General features: G+C 43.0%; 1 protein-coding gene across 1 annotated transcript in view; it reads right to left on the bottom strand.

Moving 5' to 3' along the window:
* The window catches only part of Polq (DNA polymerase theta), a 77,474-nt gene extending 75,359 nt beyond the window's left edge, over nucleotides 1-2,115 (bottom strand). The window contains exons 1-2 of the mRNA XM_075962340.1: nucleotides 1,859-2,115; nucleotides 626-805 (exon numbers count right to left, since the gene is read on the bottom strand). Coding sequence (XP_075818455.1) covers nucleotides 626-805; nucleotides 1,859-2,018 — 340 coding nt within the window. The 5' untranslated portion in view covers nucleotides 2,019-2,115. The remainder of the gene's footprint in view (nucleotides 1-625; nucleotides 806-1,858) is intronic.
* Between the last annotated feature and the right edge of the window lie 12,950 nt (nucleotides 2,116-15,065).

Here is a 15,065-nt window from a genome sequence, read left to right as displayed (position 1 = left end):
AGCCAGTAAAAGATAAAGTTCCCAAACCCAATCAGTCTAACTCCACAGTGTAAACTTTTATGTACTTAGCTAATATTCTAGTTCTTTATTATAGTCTTAATAAAAAAAAATCCAAATGACTTTAGAACTTCAGAGAAAACTGATACAAAGGAACTGTATCTTATATTTGATCATTCAATCATTAAAGCAAACACAGGCTTAAAATTGCACATATCAAAGTAGCCCATGAAAACCCATATAAATCTTATAAAGTATACTACATATTGCTTTGTCCATATGATTCTGCACAAACAACTCACTTATGAATACATAAAGTCTACACCCTGAAAAGCAACTGAGATCAAATGAGGAAGAGCAGGCTGGCACCCCCATTATAAATGCACTGAGACATATGTTCACTAAGCAAGAGAATTGTAACTACATAAATTACCAGTGTCCTTGTTTCCTCTCCTCTACCACATAACGGAACTTCCATGACATTAGTGTGAAAATGATGACACGCCACATATCCGCCACTCTCCTTAAAGCATTTGCTCGTCCACCTATTTAAAAGCTGTGACTGCCCCAATAAAGAATCGCTCACACTGACAACTTTAGGGAAATGAGTTTGCATAAATTTGAATACCTGAATAAACTAGATTCTTTCCTTCCAGAACTTGTCCAAGCAAAAGACACTCTGCCTGCCATTCGAACATCTTCCGTACACCAAAACTATGGTATTTCTCCAGAACTGCTTTAGGGAGTCCCCAGTTTGCCAGTAGCAGCTGGTCTAGCTGGTCTTCGGGAACTCTTTGCTTGCATGTCCCTTTCAAGAAAACAAAAACAATTTAATTATCTCCAACAAAAACTTTAATAGTTAGCCCTCTACTGTTGGAACTCCTTCATGCTGAAATAAAACTTTAGCACATCTTGACTTCAAAACAATTACAAGAAACTGATCTTGTACACAAAGACGCCAGTACATTAGTTGCTTGATACAATTTTGTAAACTCTTAAGATCCACAAACAAAAATGTGTGCTATACACAATGAATAAAGAGTTTGGACAGATGGGGAGGCAGGAAGAAGACACTCCGTGAGTGATGAAAGAGCATTATAAACCGTTAGAGAAGTTTCGGTTTACATTTTAGTACTAACCAAAGACAAAGAATTATGTGATGAATTGGTGCTGGCCTGTAATCCCAGCATTTGGGAAGCAGAAGTAGAATCAAGAGTTCGAGACCGCAGGCCAGCCTGACCTAGAGTAAGCCCTTATTTCAAAAAACAACAACAACAAATAAGAGTTAGGCTGACATTCTGAGGAAACAACCCAGATCCCTTCCAGCTTTGCTCTGGCTTCCTACACTACACCTGGCAATGGGGTGGAAGATCCGAAGTTGTACAGGATATTATTCGAAGCAAATTCTTGACATAATGACAGGATCTGGCTAACTGGGAAGTTGCTTCTGTGAATCTGTAAAGACCCCCAAAAAACAACGCCTATATCTATACAGCCAGTGGTGGCCTAAAACAGCTGGGCATGCTGGCGGCTAGCAGGGAGGCCCCAGGTGTTGGAGTCCCAGCCCCGGTAATGAAGTGCATGCCCCTGCCGCCCTCGGACCGTCCCAGCCCCGGTGTTGGAGTGCATGCCCCTGCCGCCCTCGGACCGTCCCAGCCCCGGTGTTGGAGTGCACGCCCCTGCCGCCCTCGGGCCGTCCCAGTCCGGGTACTGAAGGGCATGCCCCTGCTGTCCTCCAACCGTCCCAGCCCCGGTGTTGGGAGTGCAAGCCCCGGAGCTGCCCTCGGACCGTCCCAGCCCTAGTGCTAAAAGTGCATGCACCAGCAGCCCTCCGGCCGTCCCAGCCCCGTTGAACGAGTACCTGCCCCTGCGGCCCTCGGGCCGCGTCCCAGCCCCGGAGGTGGACTCAGCACCGGTCCAGACGGCAGCTGAGGGCTGACATAGCTATCACCGTCTCCCGAGAATGAGTCGGAACCGGACGCTGAACGCCGCCGTTTCACACTCCGGCGCGGAAGACTCATTGCAAACAGCCTCCTCTCGGTTGTTCAGGGCACGACACAGTCCCAGAGGCCTCCCACGCGGGAGAACGCCAGCCTGGTGACAGCTGCGGCCACCATCTTCCCGCCTCGGCCTTCAAATTCAGACCTCCCAGCCCGCCCCGGAACCACAGAGTTCTCGTGGCTAGAGTAACCCGACTACCATAGAGTCGCGAGGGAAGGACCAGCCCGCGCTGAAGTCTGGCTTCCGGCCTCCACCGGCGCTAGCGAATGAAAAGGTGGTAGAGCGCCTGGATCTGCGTTCATAGATTGCCCTAAAAACATTACTTCTGTTTATATCTACTTCTGGTTTGAATAGAGAGGCTGTGCTGCCGATGAAATGAACTAATGAGCTGCCGTATGTGGGTAGATTAGAAACGTATCTGTTCTTTACTATTATTTTTGTTTGTTTCAGGTTTTTTTTTTTCCGAAAACTATTCCAAATTGTGAAACAGAACTGTGGAGAAGTGTGTAAAACAGGAAAATTTAAGATTTCTGGTAGAGCGTAATGTGTGCTGCTTTCCTCTTGTAGAATACGTGAACTAAAGTAACTGGTGGAAGATGGGGATGAGGTGCGCAAAGGGTTATGGGGCTAAACATTCCAGGCAGGTTCGGTGCCGAATTATTTTAGGCAATCTCAGCCCTTTAAATAGCTACTTGTTTGGTCACACAACTCTGTCACATACCTGTGACTATTAAATACATTCTTTTTGGAATGTACTTCCACCGACTGAAAAGGTAAGCTCAGCATCTGAACCCAACAGCAAGAGATTTCTCTTGATTTGCTTTATCCATCCTACCTGATGTTTCCACCGATGCACTTTGTTCTGTAAATATATCTTAAAAATAAAAACTCCGTGAAACTACTGCCACAGAAACATATATAGAAATGTATATAGAGCAGGGCGGTGGTGGCGCACGCCTTTAATCCCAGCACTTGAGAGGCAGAGGCAGGCGGATCTCTGTGAGTTTGAGACCAGCCTGATCTACAAGAGCTAGTTCCAGGACAGGCTCCAAAACCACAGAGAAACCCTGTCTTGAAAAACAAAAACAAAACAAAAAGAAAGAAAGAAAGAAAGAAAGAAAGAAAGAAAGAAAGAAAGAAAGAAAGAAAGAAAGAAACGTATATAGATATATAAATCTATGTTCCTGGGGCCATGGTCACTCATATTTAGTTTCAGAATCTCTTATTCCCTTTGAGGTGAGAGCTGCACTTTTCGTGTTGATGGTTGATAGAGAAGGGACTAGCTCTGCACTCAGGTGCTATTTGAAGCATTACAGGCTAAGGATCCTTGACCATCCTGGAGCTTCTGGACAGATCCCTATGGTGCTGAAAAAAGGCACTGAAAGGGCGTGAGGGGTCATTGAGAACAAGGAACTCATTAACAGATGCTCTGACCAACTTCAGGACATAGAATGCCTGTCAGTTGCCTAGTTCCACAATTCTTCTCACCAAGCCAACTAGTGGGTGTCAAGCCTACCCCGGAGAAACTATGTCCATTAACTTGGGGAAAAGAAAACGGGGGTTGGGGGTGAACTTAAGAAGCCGCTAAAGGACAATATTCTAAAATCCCACCAGAGGGAGGCATTACTCCATGAAAAACACTATTCTTGCGTGCATCTACTCAGAAATTATTGGGCTTTAACTAGATACCAGACTCGCTACTCAGAAATTATTGGGCTTTAACTAGATACCAGACTCGGGCGGCAGTGATGCAGTGTTGGAATGGTTCCTGCTCTGAAACACAGCGAGTCTAGAGAAGGATGCAGACTAAGTTGTGACTGCTACTCGGGGAGAAATGAACAGAAGACAATCAAAGGACTCCTGACTTACATTCACAGCTGGAACCGTGCAGACCTCCTGCAGTCCAGCTGTCGACCCCCACAGTCTAGATTTAGAAACATAACCGCTGTGCCTTCTTGGGTAACTTGCACAGCCCCTCTGTGCTTATTTCCTCATCCTATGATGGGAGAAGTAAGAGTCTATTTGGATGAGTGTGTATGCAAAGTGCTGAGCCCAGTGCTGCCACATAAATATGTTCAGAGAAAATCACATTTAAAAATTCCAATACACCTCTATAATAATTCAACATTGTAACAAAGAATAAGCCAGAGATTAATCTTGTTCTCAACATTGGCAGAGAAACCTCTTTCTGTAGTTATTGCAGAAACTCATAACTGGTCATAGAACTGAGAATGAGCTCCTCCCTAAGCACCCCAGAATAAGCCAGACACAACAGTGAGCAAGCACCTCTAATCCCACCACCGGGGAGCTGGAGAGAGGGAGATCCTTAGGGCTTGCTAGGCAACCAGTCTTGGGTGAGTTCCAGGTTCACTGAATAAACAAATTTATTTATTTTAAAAAAAAATAAAGCGGAGCCGGGCGGTGATGGCGCACGCCTTTAATCCCAGCACTCGGGAGGCAGAGGCAGGCAGATCTCTGTGAGTTCGAGACCAGCCTGGTCTACAAGAGCTAGTTCCAGGACAGGCTCCAAAACCACAGAGAAACCCTGTCTCGAAAAACCAAAAAAAAAAATAAAAATAAAAAAATAAAGCGTAAGCTGATAGAAGTGACTGAATCCCTGGGTCTCCATAGCATGTCCTTTTTGTTGCCATTTCACGGACTTGCTGACTATGAGGGAAGACAGGAGCTAGTTAAGTCTTAAGTAGGTAGATAGCCAGAGAGAAAGGTCCTAGATCAACCCCATCAAGGCTTAGGGGACATCCAGGAATGGGGACAAAACGGATCTACTTTAAAGAGCTTTGTTGGAGAATATTATTTTAAGGTGTGTGGCTTGTTTAGGCCGCATTTGTTTAACTGTGAAGCTGTGATTCTTTGCCTGTCTAAAACACCTGATGGTCTAATAAAGACCTGAATAGCTACAGGTGAGGCAGGAGCAAATCTAGGTGGGGCTGGCAGGGAGTATGAATAAGGAGAGGACACTAGTGTCTAGCCACCCAGCCACCCAGCCACCCAGCCACTCAGCCACCCAGCCACCCAGCCTCCCAGCCTCCCAGCCACCCAGCCACCCACGGAGTAAGAGTGAAAGTAAGACATATAGAAGTTAAAAAAAAAAAGGAAAAAGCCCAAAGGCCAAAGGTAGTCAGAATAATTTAAGAAAAGCTGGCAAGTGTTTTCTATTTCCATCCATTTGTATGCAAAATTCAAGAAGTCCTTGTTTTTTACTGCTGAGTAATACTCTAATATGTATATATTCCATACTTTCTTCATCCATTCTTCCGTTGAAGGGCATCTAGGTTGTTTCCAGGTTCTGGCTATTACAAACAATGCTGCCAAGAACATAGTTGAGCATATACTTTTGTTGTATGATAGGGCCTCTCTTGGGTATATTCCCAAGAGTGGTATCGCAGTGGGTTTTTGATCCTACTGCACGTACTGGCTTTGGGGGAGCCTAGGCAGTCTGGATGCTCACCTTAGGAGACCTGGATAGAGGTGGGCGGTCCTTGGGCTTCCCACAGGTCAGGGAACCCTTATTGCTCTTAGAGCAGATGAGGGAGGGTGACTTGATTGGGGGAGGGGGAGGGAAATGGGAGGCGGTTGCGGGGAGGAGGCAGAAATCCTTAATAAATAAATAAATAAATAAATAAATAAATAAATAAATAAAAAAGAAAAGCTGGCAAGAAACAAGTCAAGCTAAGTCAGGCATTTCTAAGAATAAGCATCCATATTTGATTTATTTGGAAGCTGGGTGTCAGGGTCCCCCAAAAAAGCAAAAATCAACCTACAATAGGTCTTACTCCCGGACTCTTGCCCCCAAAGAATACACTCACTACTGAGACTTTGAGATTTTTTTCCTCTCTGACAGGCCATTGGGCTAACTTCTTCCCACTGCTAGTCAGAGATAACCCACTGGCTTGGCTAGCTCCCTGCCAGCTGGCTAACTTTTCCCCAACCCAGCTGCACCTCGGGCCGCTGATAACAAGGTCAGGTGGATTAGGAGAGCTTTATTCTCCAGAGAATGTCAAAGGACTACACACCAGTCATGCCTCACCCAGTCTGGTCCTTGCTGTCATTTAAAATAACCTAAGCAGCTAAAGCATCCTGACTGGTCCAATTCCAGGAGGAAATAGAGCCAAGTTTTGCTTCACACCCTGTTAAGATTATATAACCCACACTCCCTAGGAGAGAGTGTCATCTCTCGGGCCCCCTCCCCTGTGTGTTATAGAGGTGGCTCACTCTGGCTTTGGGTGTTGTATGTAATTGTATGCTACCTCTGCTGAGATAAATTTTATATGTAGTGGACTGCCAATTTCTTGTCCCATAATTCTTTACTTGACAAAAATCAGACTGCAGATGGAGCTAGCCAGCAACAGCTAGATCACTTATTGCTAGATTACAAGTGCTGGGGAGAAAACAACAGAGAAAACAAAATTAAAGGCAGCAAAAAGTATCAAAGTGATAAAACCACATATCTGACATTGTGGCTTAGCAGGTGAAGCTCAGGAAGTCGGGGAACAGACAACAACTGAAAAATAGAGCAAGAAGCCACAATAGGGATTCCAGAAGAACAGAGCTTAGGATGGTCCAGAATTTTAAAATTCAAGTGCATTCAGATTAAAGACATAAAAGGAACATAGATAAGATAAATAAAAAGTCCTGCTTAGATACTTTTAGATAAAAATAATCTATGTTGTGGGAAAGGCATAAGTATATTAAAAACCAACTATATATTAAAATTACTTCCAAAGGAAAAAAAAACATTGACCACTAGAAGATTTTTTCAAATAAATAAATTCTATGTTTGCCTAACCTACTGTTTGAGAACGAAAATATATTTAATGCATTTGAGGAAAGTTTGAGATGATTTACGATTAACAGACCATCACTAAGTGGCGTACATCTGAGTCTACACCAGAAAAAAAACGGGAGAAAGAGATGAAAGAAACAGCGGTGATCCAAGAACTCAGGCAGGACTAAGTCTAAACAAATAGTGATGGCAATAGAGCACGAGAGCGAGCTTGATCTGAAACAGAAGGCAAACAGAACATGAAAGATTGAATTTAAACATGAGTTCATTTTTTAAAAGCTGAGTTTTTAATGGGGGAAGCAATACAAAGAAAGTGAGCATTTTTTAACTCTAAAAATATATTTTTTTAATTTAAAAAAAAACTTAGGAGGGATCTTAGAGTTGACTCAAGGTAGAAAGCTTGACATTAAAAAGTCTAGTTTTCATTTCAGTTGTACAAGACTCTAAGCATATGTTTATGGGTTGAAGGAAGAAAGGGAGAGAGGGAAGAACACAAATAGAGAGGCAAAGATGGGAGAGGAAGGGAGATGAGTGTATGTGTTTGGGTGGTGATGGTGTGTATTAAAAGACATTGAGGGTCAGAACATGGGCCCTGATAGCCTCAATAAATCAGGTTTAGTCAACTTGTCCTTAAAAACAATTAACAATTGTCAATTAAACAAACAAGAATAGCAGAAAAGGAGCAAGTTACTCAATGTAACAATACTGGGAAGAGGTACAAGAGATTAGGGGATGCACCTCAGGTCCATCTTCAGGGTCCTAGTATGAGGGCAAAGTTCAAACAGAAGACAATGATATCCACAACTAAGCCATCCTGGACCAGGTGTGGTCCTGCCTGTCACTGAACCATCGCCAGCCCTCCAGCCAAATGGTGTGACAAGCTGTCCACAATGTATGACATCTCTGTGGGTAGACAAGTTCCTCTGGCTGGCACGGGGCTTCAGCTTTTCCATCCAGCATGATATTTCTAGGGGATATTCAAATTCCCTGGGTCTCTTGTTTCGACAGTGTGGCTAGCCAGAGCAAGGGGCACAAATGTCTCTAAATGATCTCCATTGCTCCCAGGTATGTTGGTTACATAACTATATTAAGAAATTATACTTAAATTCAAGCTCTTTTACCATAAGGATAATATATGTGTGTGTGTGTGTGTGTACATACATACACACACGTGTGTGTATGCATGCATGCGTGTGTGTGTCCAGAATGAAACTCACCAAGCAGGACTGGAAATGGGCATTCCAAGGGGGTTAATGATAGCTAAGCTGGTAGAGAGGAGAGGCAGAACAGAAATGGGCATCAATGTGGGACTTAAGAGATCTAAAATAACTCAAAAATCCAGCTTAAAGGATAGCAGCCACGAGGTTCCATTCATGATGAAGGGAGATAAGAAAGGATGGGCCTCTAGGCTGGCAGATCAGAAGATCTGACTGGGTAGTCAAAACAGAGGAGCAAATGAGAAACCCTGTTACAGAAAGAAGTTTCCAGATTTCCCAGGCTATGCTCCCCGGGGTAAGCTACTTGCCAGTCACTGTGTTTTATTCATCTCAGAGTCACCAGACATAGATCAACACCCACCTGAAAGAAACAAGCAATAACTATTTTCTGAGTAAGCACCGTATCCCTGCTTGGCAGTTCTATCCTGTTTCAACATAGCCCCCGTGGGGGAAACATTCTAGCCTACTTGGCTCATTAGGTTCTTGTTGAATCTACTAGTGTTAGCTGCAGACTCCCAAAGTCCTGCCTAGCAGAGTGGGTAGGGGTTTAGATTGTGCATTACAGAAATTGGTGTGTCAGTGCTATAACCGGCCAGACTGTTTGAGTCTCTAGCCATGACTGACGGAGGATCTGCTAACTCATGTACAGCATGCTGTTTAGGTATCATGTTCTAGTTGATCTTTGTTTAGGATGAAAAATATAGATCTAATTTCATTCTTCTGCAGGTATGTATCCACTTTTGTTTTGTATTTGTTAAATAAGTTTGTTCCCCTACTGCATGTTTTTGACACTTCCGTCAAAAAAAAAATCAGGTGGTGATAGTTTTATTGTTTATTTCCTAGTCCTGCCTACCTGTCCATCTGTCTGTCAGTCCCGGGTCATGTTTATCACTATATCTCTGTAGGATAATTTGTGTCAGGTATTGTGATGCCTCTATCTGTTATTTCTCCTTAGAAGTCTTTGGCTATTCATGGTCTTTTATGAATTTTTTCCAGTTCTGTGAAGAATTATATCGGAATTTATAAGAATAGCACTGAATCTATAGATTCCCTCTTACTGCAGCTGCTCTCACAATATTAATTCTGCCAATCCAGAAATATGAAAAGCCTCTCCATTGTCTAATATAACCCTGATTTTCCTTTTTCCAACTCCGTTGTAGAGGTCTTTTACTTAATAGTCTACATTTGTTCCTAGAAATTCTGTTTTCTGGAGCTCTTATGAATGAGACGTTCTCTTTAACTTCTTTCCCTGCAAGTTCACTTTTGGTATAAAGGAAGGCTACTGATCTTTGTATATCAAACTTGTATCCTTGAACTTTAAAGGATTTATTGGATCTAAGAATATTCCGACAGACTCTATGGGGTCTTAAGTCTAATCATATCATCTGTAAACAGACATTTGGAGTTCTTCCTTTCCTATTTTACCCTTTTGGTCTTTGACTGGTCTTGCTGCTCTAGCTAAGGCTCCAAGCATTATACTGAACTAGGGAGATGATTTTAGAGGAAATTTTCTTGGGCTTTCTCCATTTTCTATGTTTTCTATAGATTCGTTGTATATCACTTTAGGGAGTTTCATCTATGATTCGTCTGCTGTTAATGTCTTTAGAACTTGTTGATGAAGCCATGCTCAACTTTGTCAAATGCCTTTTCTGTATCTATCAAGCCTCCAAAGCTTACCTGAAGAACCTTTATTTCGGCCACCCAAGCTTACTTCTTCCTCCCTCTCCCACTTCCACTCCTCCTCTTCCTTCTCCTCCTTCTCCTCTTCCTCTTCTTTACCCTTCTCTTTTGACTAGGACTCACTATGTAGCACAGGCTAGCCCTGAACTCCAAATCCTCCTGCCTCAGCAGGTCTCTTTGTGTTTTCTTTGTATTTGTGTTTTTGCGGGACTAGAGAGTCTAACTAACCCAGTGCCTTACACAAGGTAGGTACCACTGAGCTATATCTCCAGCCCCTATCCAAATTCCCCAGGAATACCCCTTTCTCTCCCCACTTCCCTCTTCCCCACTCTCTGTTGTGAAGTCCACACAAGCAGAACTGTCATAATCTATAGTCTCTTCCCACTTCTCAGTCCGTACTGTGGGCACTAAACAGAAAGCAATGACCTCTCCAGAAGGACTTAGGGATGTGGAAAAATATGTAATGGGTCAAATAGAGAGCTGCTGTCGCTACACCTCCCACTCTACATGACTAAGAGTTTTGTAGCAGCCCCAGCAAAATGGATTGTGGGTGTAAACAAGTTTGGGGAACATGCTGAGAACTGAATGGGCCAAAACAAAGATCTGAAAGCCTGGATGATGGTGGATATTATATTATATACCTGCTCTCCAATGCCTTTTACTAACAACATCACTGGTTTAAAAAACTAAGCCTTTGCTATGGTTCCTGAGTCTACCAAGCAGCTGCATGGTGGTTCTGGCTAAGACTAAGTTCTCTGGAATGTTTGAGTGTTGGCTGGCTCTAAACTCATTTAAAATAGCCTAGGTTGGGGAATGTGAGCCCTTCTCAGCGAGGGGGGTGATGGGGGGAAGCTACAATCTGTATAGCCTCTTGAAGCTAGCACATAGGCATGCTTCTGTTTAAATTATCACTCTCTCTGACTCAAGAAGGAGAGACTGAGAATGAAAACAAGACAAGAAAAGAAAAGACAGAGAGAAGGTCTCACAGAACAGAACCTACGAAACCACTCAGGAAGAGACAACCGTTCGTTTTTTTTATTTTGCCAACTTTTCTAATAGAAATGTGTTCCCTAAAATCAAAGCAAACAGGGTGGTCTAGTCTAGTAATGAGGTGAGCTATGTTTGCATACTTAAATTTTCATTCCCACCCCTTTCTCTAACTTGTAGAATAAAGTCACAGTGAGCTGTGCTATGTCTCACTTCATGTAGTAATAATAATCACATCGTCCTATGTGCGGTTTAACTAGACAAGAAAGCACTTCTAACTCCCTTCAAAATGGATCATAATGCCAGGCACGGTAGTTCATGTCTTTAATCACAGTACTCGGGAGGCAAAGGCAGGTTCATCTCTGAGTTCAAAGGCAGCCTGGTCTCCAGAGTGAGTTCCAGGACAGCCGTTTGTTTTTTATCAGCGATTAAATCTGAATCTTAATAGTTACATCTTAATCTTCTATTTTTCCAACATGTTGAACTGTTTTGTAAAATTTTCTCCAGTGAGTGTTTCAAAGACTAACCCCTCCTCCTTCACCACCAATAGCAACACTTTTCCACTTTTCCCCTTCATTTCAGGGCTGCTCTTTACTGAGGTCTTGTTGCCTTTGCCAGGCACACCAGCATAGCCGGGCACTGTACCTATGCCAGCACATTTTGCCATTCATTTCCGTTGGTGGGAATGCTTTTATGTTTCTTCATTAACTGCTTATTCTTCTGATGCAACCCTTGGTTTAGAATAAAGTGAAGCCCCATGAATGGAAGTTCATGGAAAGATCCACACCTTCCATTGGACCTTCTGTGAGACTGCTGAACTGAACAGAGCTGCAGTGGTTGTAGGGAGGTTGGGATGTTGCAGGTTCAGAGCCAAATTCCAATTTGTTTTGGCTGTCTTCTTGTCTGGGGGGCAACTGGCATGGCATAGACTCTGGACTTGTTGAGAAGAAGGCTTGAATTGTTGGATGATGCACAGCATGCCAATGTCTAAGTTTCAGAAAGAAATCTGCTCCACAAGAAGGGAGTTTTCCTAGAATATAATTGGGAGTCACAGTATATAGATATATAGATACAGAAACATATATGCTAAATACATGCAGATTGCTAAATAGATCAAGATGTTGTTCTTCCTTGTCACACTGGCTTGAAAAATAACTTGGCTCCTGCTTAGAATTAATTTGTACCTGAAAGTCTACCCTGTCTTTAAGTGTTTCGATTTTCCTTATTTAATGCCAGATTGACCTATGGTTCCCCTCCTCTTCATCCTCCCTCCATCCCTCCTTTCTCTCCTTCCTCTGCACTGGGTATCTAACCCAAGGCCTCCTGCGTGGCAAGCTCCAGCCTTCTGCCACTGAGCTACCGCTCTCTGGCCTACAGTTTCTTTCTTTAATTTTCACTTGAACTAAAGCTGACTGAAAATGTTTTGGGCCATCTGATTTCTATTTCCACAGTTCCCCTGCTGAGGAGAAAGCCTCCTGTGACTCCTTGGCAATGCACTTGCCCAGTGATGTGGGAGTGTCATATATCAATCTGCTGATTTCATTGGTTAAGCAATAAAGAAACTGCCTAGACCCATTTGATAGGCCAACCCTTAGGTAGGCAGAGTAAACAGAACAGAATGCTGGGAGAAAGAAAGCTGAGTCAGGGAGTCGCCATGATTCTCCCACTCCAGGCAGATGCAGGTTAAGATCATTCCTGGTAAGCCAGCTCGTGGGCTACACAGATGATAAGAAATGGGCTAGTCCAGGTGCGAGAGTTAGCCTAGAAGAGGCTAGATAGAAATGGGCCAAGCAGTGTTTAAATGAATACAGTTTGTGTGTAATTATTTCGGGTAAAGCTAGCCGTGCGGGCGGCCAGGTGCCGGGGACGCAGCCCGCCGCTCCTATTTCAACAGCCCAGCACAAACAAAAGTAGACTTAGATGGTGATAAATACATGTGTTGATTTGCCTGGGTTTTCTTGGAAGGGAATCCATGTAAGGGAAAGCCAGGTGTGTCTCATTCTCTCACTGGTACTGCCTTTGGATCTGACAGTTCAGATTGGGCTCTTCTGCCTGGAGCTGCCCAACCATGTCCTTCATAGTCTTTACCTTTCGAAGTGACATGTAACCAATTTGGGCTATCCCCACCCCCACACCTTTATTTAACCTTATTTTTAATACTATTATAAAGAAATTAGAAACAGCTGATTTTAAAATGTCAACATCTCAGGGCTGGAGAGATGGCTCAGCGGTTAAGAGCACTGACTGCTCTTCCAGAGGTCCTGAGTTCAATTCCCAGCAACTACATGGTGGCTCACAACCACCTATAATGAGATCTGGTGCCTTCTTCTGGCCTACAGGCAGGATACTGTATGAATAAATAAATAAATAAATAAATAAATAAATAAATAAATAAATAAATCATTTTTTTAAAAAAGTCAACATCTCAAGCTCTCCTTGATAATTTATGCCTAGGAAATCACTTTTAGCTGAATAACAACTATCAAGGAAACATCGCCATTATATACACTTATACATATAAACTGATTGACATAAAATGAAATGTTTTGTTTATAAACACATTATCAAATACGAATTAGTGAGTCACAATAAGTGAACATGGTTTTAAGTTAAATTAACCCATTTCTAATTTGTGCTGCCTCGAGGCTCATTTTTCTCATCTATACACTATTCATCCTGCTTTCCTGCTTCTCCCACTTCCGGCTGGTTGGTCCCTGACTAGCAGACTGGCTCCCCTTTTCTCTCTGCCTGCCAACCCTGCCTATCCCTCCTCTGCCTAGCTATTGGCCATTTAGCTTTTTTTAATCAGACCAATCAGATGCCCTAGGCAAGCAAGATAAAGCAGTAACACATCTTTACCCAGTTAAACAAATTCAGCATAAACAAAGCCACACATCTTTACATAGATAAACAATGGTTCTGCTGCACAAACAAATGCAACACATTTTTACATAGTTAAACAAATATTCTAGTCCACAGCACATCAGTCCCTTTGGTAGTTTATTCTCAGCCCAGAAATCCGATACCATGGAAACCTCTCTTCATATCTTCCAGACATAAACCGTGGAGAACACAGTTGTTGGTCATAAAGATTCCTCCTCAGCATGTGTCTATTCTATTTCTGTAGAAAGATGGCTAAAGGATACATTTTATTATCTATACATATTCAAATAAAAGAGAGAAAAGACAATAATGAATTCTCACAAGTTTACCATTCAATCTTCACACTTTTTTTCATTCATCATGTGTTTGGAGTTCGTTCTGGTGTAAAATGAGTCAGCAACATATTCCTGTTTATGGTCCAGTGTCATTTTATTGTGTGGCCTGACCACATTTTGTATGGTCATTGCACAAGGACGTGCAGACTGTCCTCAGTGTTTGGCTCTCGCAACCATTGCTGCTATGAATAGTGGCGAACACATCTTTTCAAGGACTCATGCTCTCATCCCTTGTGGGTAGATTTCAAGGAATGGAAACTGCTGAATCACGAGGCAAGTTCATGGTAAACTTTAAAAGAAATTATCAGATTGTCTCCTCCATGTGTTTTATACTCCTTCCCCAGCTTATGAGGGTTCCAAGTCGTCAGTCTCTCTCCATGCGCCCTTTAATATTTTTCATGGAAATATTTTTCAAATGTTTTTGTCCATCCCTAACTGGTTTGTTTGTATTCTCACTTCTGAGTTACAGTCATGCAAATTGCTCTAGTTTGCTTTTCTGTGGCTGTGATTAAACAATGACCTGAAATAACTCGGAAGAGGGAGGAGGGGGCTTACGTTAGCTTACAGGCTGTTGTCCATTGTCAGGGAAGCTAGGGTAGACCTGAAGCAGAAGCCATGGAGGAATGCTGCTAACTGGCTTTCCCTTCTGCCTTGTTCAGTTATCCTGTTTCCCTAATGGTGAGAATATGTGTGTTTAGGATTAGCCAGCTGGACTCAGTTTAGAGGATCCCAATTTTATTGGCAACATCCAGAGCATTATAATCTGGAGGCAGTCAAATATACACCCCCTTTTCTCTTAACAGGGCACTGGCTTTGGCTGTATCAATGTCAGAGTCTCTTCACAGTCTGTTTGATTTGGTGGCTTGCTGGCCTTGATGCCCACAGCAAACATGTATCTCTGTCTTCTTCATGGCTGACTCGGTGGTCTGAGGAATTTGATGATGAGGTGGCAGTTAAGTTTTTTGCTCCTGGGCCTGCTATCATCAGGGTATTGGCTCTAGCACCACAGGGTCTTAGGCTATGGGAAGGTGGATGGCTGGTGGATCTTCCTTTTGTGGCTGTGGACAACTTTCAGCACCTTTGTCTTGGTTTTCTGTGTCTTTATTTTGGCTTTGGTCTGGAGGGGAACAGGTGCTTCCATCTTCCTGTGGTGGCACCTTG

This window comes from Microtus pennsylvanicus, chromosome 1 (genome assembly GCF_037038515.1).
Source record: "Microtus pennsylvanicus isolate mMicPen1 chromosome 1, mMicPen1.hap1, whole genome shotgun sequence".
Classification (NCBI taxonomy): Eukaryota; Metazoa; Chordata; class Mammalia; order Rodentia; family Cricetidae; genus Microtus; species Microtus pennsylvanicus.
This window is presented reverse-complemented; position numbering and strand designations above follow the sequence as displayed.